At 53.1% G+C, this 6,454-nt stretch overlaps 2 protein-coding genes across 2 annotated transcripts in view; one reads left to right on the forward strand and one right to left on the reverse strand.

The window, feature by feature from the left end:
• Window positions 1–22: 22 nt before the first annotated feature.
• SODALDRAFT_358413 (hypothetical protein) lies at window positions 23–6,293 on the forward strand (the record flags this gene model as incomplete). Its single annotated transcript, XM_028614099.1, has 27 exons — window positions 23–90; window positions 208–265; window positions 527–708; window positions 755–788; window positions 849–920; window positions 973–993; window positions 1,100–1,148; window positions 1,248–1,270; window positions 1,327–1,403; window positions 1,513–1,630; window positions 1,854–1,917; window positions 1,961–2,070; window positions 2,227–2,341; window positions 2,484–2,536; window positions 2,601–3,042; window positions 3,103–3,259; window positions 3,357–3,386; window positions 3,439–3,545; window positions 3,627–3,691; window positions 3,969–4,023; window positions 4,515–4,560; window positions 4,900–4,987; window positions 5,161–5,319; window positions 5,382–5,694; window positions 5,763–5,892; window positions 5,972–6,001; window positions 6,131–6,293. The coding sequence occupies 27 exons, from the start codon at window positions 23–25 to the stop codon at window positions 6,291–6,293; spliced, it is 2,829 nt and encodes a 942-aa protein (XP_028467802.1).
• Window positions 6,294–6,323: 30 nt separating this feature from the next.
• Window positions 6,324–6,454, reverse strand: part of SODALDRAFT_358414 (hypothetical protein) — a gene marked incomplete at both ends in the record, with an annotated part of 3,102 nt that continues 2,971 nt past the window's right edge. Inside the window, one exon of the mRNA XM_028614100.1 lies at window positions 6,324–6,411. Within this exon, the coding sequence (XP_028467803.1) occupies window positions 6,324–6,411 (88 nt within the window). The remainder of the gene's footprint in view (window positions 6,412–6,454) is intronic.

The raw sequence follows: 6,454 nt of genomic DNA on the forward strand, positions 1-6,454 counted from the left end.
TCACGATTCGTTCTCGACTTGAATGGCTCCACTCGGCTTCGACGAGAGGACTTGCGGCTTCGAGGCTAAAGACGGAAGTAAGGTGTATGTGTATGTGTATGTGTGTATGTGTGTATGTGTGTGTGTGTGTGTGTGTGTGTGTGTGTGTGTGTTTTGGGAGAGGGAGAGAGAGAGAGAAAGAGAGGGTGTGAGGATGTGTTCCTGTAGTCGTTGGGGCGATGCCAAAACTGTGACGGGGTACCAGGTTTGCGATCGAGGTGATATAGTGCGTGGCCGAGTCGATATCCCCTTGGGCAGAGGTGGTAGGTGTTTCGGAAGCCAAGAAGAGAGAGACCCTTGTGTTCAAGGTAGGGACAATCAATCTCGGAAGTAGAGCTGGAAGTTGAGGAAGGGAGATAAAGAGAGCTTAGCTTTTTGGGGAGGGGAAAGTTGAGTTTGACGGGCGAGATGAGAGAGCAGTGTCTTGTTGCACTCTGCCAGAATAAAGGGGAACTGATGTCGGTCTTATATGTCTTTGTGCCACCAGCTCGACGCCCTCTTGGGCTATTGGATTGCAAGTAAATGTTCAGTAGGGTGGGTTGGTTTGTTTGCCATCGTCATCTTCTTCGACCCCCAACGACGAAAGAGCAGAAAGGCGAAAAATGATTTCACCGACGGGGCCAAATGGCAAGCTGGAGCCGACTGTTGGTTGTTTGCCTTCCCGTCCTGGTGAGGTTAGAAATTCTTGGTGGGATGTTGGGTTGGTTCTGTCGAGGATCCAGTATCACAGCCGCAGGGAGATAGGTACTGTAGGTGCCTGTGAGTCGGTGGAGTGATATATCGAGGAGACCGACGTGACCACGAGGTAGACCAACTTGTACCCCCTTAATTCGAGGTACATGCAGAGATCATTGATTGGGGTTGTGTTGCAGAACGGCGAGGTGAGTGGACTTATCCGCTCTTATGCGGGATATGCCTCGTGGTGGGGAACAGGCGGCGGCCGTGGAGAACCTGGTCAGTCGTTGGGTCTAAAACAAACCTGTCGTCTACACCACCAGCGAATTGATGATGTTTCTCGGCCGCTTCTCCCACACTCCCTTCAGGACGATGGTCGGACTAGTGCCAGATGAGCCCGCACGCCAAGTTGGATCCCGAGCTGGCAGGCGCAGGTGACCGACTGACAAGACAAGGGGCAAGGAGGAAGGGGAGAGGGGGGTTTTTTTTCTTCCTTTCTTTCCTTTCCTTTCTTTTTCTCTCCAGTCCCGCAGGCGATGCCTTCTCACAAATGGACGTCTTCTTTTCTTTCTTTCTTTTCTTGTTTTCTTCTTACAAATAAGGGGAGAACAGTTCGCCGTGAAGAGACCACGGTGGGATGGGATGTATATGCGTGAGCGGCAGGTTGCGGGAAATGGGTACAAGAAACGGTCAGGGGTGGGAGGAGGAGGAGTGTACTACTCCGTATGGGGGAGCGTCTCTCGTCCTCTCCGGTGCGATTTCCCTCCCTCGAATTCGTTGACCTGACACCCACACAAGAAAGCTTGGGTGCGTTGGGCAACTTAACTTGACGCGAGACTTCCATGGTAGCAACCCGTCTGTCACCGATTCGGATCTCCTCTTGCCCGTAAACGGCACTCGACCTACTCCGTACCTGGTGCAGGGAACCACCTGCGTTTCCGATACTAGAGACACTATTTTGTGGGGTACGATTCGGGAGTCTGAAGAGCCTCTATCAAGTAATTCTGCCGGGCCAAGAGCGCGCTGTATTACTTCGTACTTTGTGGAACAAGATGGGGTTGAAGGAACCCCCCGCGACGCCGGATGAAAAACGTCGTTCGTACGGAGTATAGTGGTAAATGCCCGATGTCGACGTGTAGATGCAGGAGCAGGAACTCTTCGTAGAACAGCAACAGCTAGAAATCCTGTGCGATGTGGTAATTTGTGTAATTGCCCCGTTCAGAGCCAATGTGGTGTCCCAATTGAGATCCTGGGAAGGAAGGGAAGCGGGAGAAGTACAACGTACAACGTACCTGGACAGCACTGCGCGCCGACGACGCCGCCGCCGCCGCCGCCGCCGCCGCTACTGCCCCGGGGGTTAGTCTAGGATGAGAGTGGTAAGTGGGGGCCAGCTAGATGCGAAGGCCGGCTTCCGATTTGTGGCGACCAGGCATGTCAACTGCAAGGCGGAAGAAAGACCCTGTCCTGCGAGGGGCCTGGCTTGGCCCAAGTCCTGCCTCTTTCCAGGGATAGATGGGGTTCAATCTGTGCACGAAGTACGTTGTATGGAGTATGAGGAACTTTTTCAAGGTCGCAGCTCAAGTCAACGCCTCGTGTCTCAAACGGGGGTCGCCGAAGATAAGTGATGGTATGGCACATGGCGGAAATTGAAGAATGTGGCACAACGAAGTTGCGCAAAAAGCCGTTGTGGTTAGTGGTCTAGCCTCTTCAGGTAAGGATGACCAACAGTAGTGCATGGACGGATAAAGAAACGCCTTTGTTCGTGTGAGCACTCGTCGTCAAGGACTATAAACTGATCTTGTCCAAGCGATCCGCAGCAACCGTCACCGCCCTTGGCCGCCTAACGCGCGTTTCTTCGTTCAACTCGCTTGTTGACGTTGGTACAGCGGTATGGTTTCTTCCGCGGCTTACTCGAAATCGAGACCCATGTGAGCGATCATCACCAACGGGAAATGGGAATGGGGAAAGGGGACGCAACGCAACGCAACGCAATGTCACGGAGGAGTCCGCGCTACCTTATTTCCCCGAAGCACAGACGAAGCATTAACGGTCTCCTTGTCGAAGGTGAAGTGCCTTCAGCAGGGTGCCGGGGTATCCCAGTCCAGTCGTGGTCCACTGATGAAGTTCGAAGGAACGTGCGTGGCGGTAGGTGTCTAGCCAGCGTTCCTCCATCGTCCTGCTGCGTGTGGAAGCACATCCCGAGGAGACAAGATGAGGAACTCGGTGTAACTGCATCGATGCTTCCACGAGTGGTTACCGATGGGTGGTTAACCCATTCTCTATTCTCCACGAGTTTGGGTGAACAGCTTCTTCTGGCCTGGAGAAATGGTGTGTCTGTCGGTTGCGGAATCGGACTAATTACTGTAGATTTACAGCCTGAATGGCCAGGGGAGGTGGATGGTCGCGACGCCATTCCGTTCTTTGTGACACCCGAGCAAGGAGAGAGATGCCGTCACGTCACCTTCACCTTGCCCCAAATGCCCCAAAACGGCGCCCAAATCCCATGCCAATCAATCATGGCACCCATGCTATTTTCTTCATTTCTGTAATCATACTCGACGAATGTACTTCGTACGTACTTCCCACCCGGCCCATTGCCGGTTGATCTAAGCGAAAGGCGGCACGGTTATCGGGGTTAACAGGCTCGGGGTCTCCTCGTGGCACGGCGATGCGTATGTAATTACTTGGCGGTTCTTTGTTGACTCTCTCCTCAATCGAAACGAGGCAAGTTGCCCCAAAGACCGCCGATTCGGCCAAGGGCGTTCAAGCCCGGGAACGAGAGGGAGGGGGGGGACCGGCTGAATATCTGAGGCAATTAATCGGAACGAATCGTACGGAGTGATGTGCCAAGTCGTTCAATGGAAGCTGTTTCTTGAATTTTTGTGTGTTATGCTGTGCTTAAACCGAGCCAGGGGTGGACAAATTGGTGGGAGGGAAGAGGAAAGATGAGATGGGGCATTGTCGCTTTGCGATTCGTGTGCGTTCGAAAGTGGGTCGAACATGCAGATGAGGTAGATCCGCGCAGCGACGACGATATGACCTTAGAGACGACACGTCAACTGTGCTGCAGGCGGCAGGAGCATAGGAGGAACACAGTGTAATATTGGAAACCTTTAAGCAGTATCTCTCACTGTGCCACACAAATATAGAGTCACTTTACTACTGTATCTACCTTACCCAACGTGGCTAGTGAATGTGGCCTCTTAAGTGGGGAAGGAAGGTTCTACGGAGCTTCCGTTTGGCCAACTTAACAGAGCTCTTCCCCCTTGGAAAGTCCACCCCTGAGATCTGACAGCGATGTCTACTTTTGTATGCTTGGGCGGGGATTGTGGGCTTATTCTGGTGACCGATACCACTCACTCACTGCTGTATCCGTTGTACGAAGTAATTACGAATGGGAATCGAATGAGTGCGTATACAGTATTATTAGTATTGCTAATATACCAGGTGATAGTAAGGCGGAGATTCCTCGTAGTGTTTTGTTCGTAGCCCCCTCCGCCTCTCCTTCCGGATTGTATACCTCCTGCTGTTTCCCGCACCTCTTCCCGTCCCTTCCCACTGAGCCTTCCGTTATTTCTACCTTTATCTAATACCTAAGGTACCTAGGCAGCTCGAAAGCTAAAGTACCTAACTTCGGAGGTTAGACAGGCTCACAATCAAGCAAGCAAGTTACCTAAGGTAGCGTACGATCAATCGCCCGAGGTATGCCTACCTAAGATCGGCAAGCAAAAGTAAAGGCAGTCGCGGCTCCTATGGCTGCTCTTACAAGATACGCTCGCTACGTTGCCTGTATGCGACAGCTTCCGAGAACTTGGGGAATACCAGATCGGGTTACAAGTCGTTGAAGTGCGGATACTATTCCGTGTGTAACGAACGATACACTCCTGAGGTACGTATACTGTACCCTGCATAAGGTACTCTATCTTGTGGTACCGGGGTAGATGGACAGGCATACCCTGAACTTGAAGTGTCCAAATAGAGGTATCAAAGGATGGACAGAGACCTACCCGTGCCAGGGTAGATACCAGGAAAATAGGAACGAGAACTAATAAGGTACCTTACCTTACTTGCTCCCTGTTATTCCCGGCCTGTCCTCTTCCCCTTTCGTATCCCATCATTACCGCACAAAGAGAGGAAAGTGCCACCCCCCTTCGTTATACACTTTCCCCAACACTGACAAGCCAGACGTCATCATACGATTCCGGATACCTGGCCCGCCACCCACGTCTTGAGCATGAGCTTCTCCTACTCTGTCTGCCCAGGTTCGAGCACGGTTCGAGCAGGCCCAGTTGACTAAGGTACCTACCTACTTTAAGGTGTTTATGTAAGGTACGAGGTATTCACCAAGCCGACGATGACAAATTCTTCCAACTGCACCCCCTCTGGGCGACCATCACCTTTTCCCTTTATTTCCCTGGAATACTCTTAAAACACACATAACGCCAGCCGTGCTGCCGATGTCGAATTGGGGGTATGGTTACTGTTTTCGAACTGCCCACCTTTGACTTGGGCAACCAAGCCAGCTCTCTGCATCCTTGGTTGGGGAGGGCCAAGATGGAGTTGCAGGTCGATGGAGATATCGACTTGTCTGCAGATTCGGGTGCTGTGGAATCCCTGATGTCTAGACACACGTTTCCAGAGGAGATTTTCCTGGAAAGATGTCCCAGGGAAAGTCCTCAGAGTGGCTAAGGGGCTTCCAAAGCAAGGGCAAGAAGAATACCAACCATCTCAGCTACCGACGTCTCGAACCACTTCATGCGGCCAACATGCGGCCGCAATGCGCCGCCTTGTTCCTTGCCGACCCAGCTACCGAGCCTCCAGGCAGACTGTCTTGCAGCCCCGCGTCCTTCCTGATGGCCGACGCCTTGCTGAGCCTCAGCTCCGCCATCTTTGTCGTGCGATACCGTGCTAAACTACTGTCGCACTCCGTTCAGGGAGTGTGGGAACCTGATATGAGCCGACACTCAGAGTCAATAGGAAGTCACATGTTACTCTCCATGAACAACTTGCAGCAGGAAGAAGTATAGGCATGTTAGTGGCCTTTGCAGCTAGAACCTCGTCATGTGCGCTCGCTGGCCGCATCTCTTCTTCATCGCCGGTCCATGCCGACCTAGACTCGATATCTGCCTGGTCCAACAATGCGGAGGGGGCCTTCCGGGAGGGCCATATAGCGACAGGGTTGATCTTATGCAGCCGGACCTTCTCGGCGTTGAAAGCTAATCAATGTCTCTCCCTTGTGCTGTCAAATCTTGCCTAGTTTGGCAGCGCACCAACGGCCGGTGCTGCAGTCCGTTAGGTTCTATCCCTGTCTGGAGAGGGGGTTGAGACGACGATGATTGTGGGCTGGCCCGAAGCAAGAGAAAGGGGGGCAGTGCGGATGACACCGTCGAATCCATCACATTCGGGACAATCCCAGCGAGATTCTATCTCGTAGCCGGTCGCGGACCGCCATCGCCGCCCTTGCCGCGTTAATGGCGGGGACGATATTTCCCCTTCTCGGCCAACCCTCCAACAGCTGCGCTCGTCAAGCGTCGCGAGGGGCCCAGGTTGCATTGCTTGTCTTAGCATCCGCGCTATGACGGCTCGCGACCAACACGCTGCAAGAACGCTCAATGATGCACGGAGTATCCGCATGTGGTGGCGGTTGTGTACCGCTTTTTGGCGCCGGGAAAAGAGAGCAGCGACGATGAGCGGATACTTGGTTCGCGCGAGCAAACCGGTGGTGGTGGTTTGGGGGGGG

The sequence above is a fragment of the Sodiomyces alkalinus genome, assembly GCF_003711515.1.
Source record: "Sodiomyces alkalinus F11 unplaced genomic scaffold SODALscaffold_3, whole genome shotgun sequence".
Taxonomy (NCBI): Eukaryota; Fungi; Ascomycota; class Sordariomycetes; order Glomerellales; family Plectosphaerellaceae; genus Sodiomyces; species Sodiomyces alkalinus.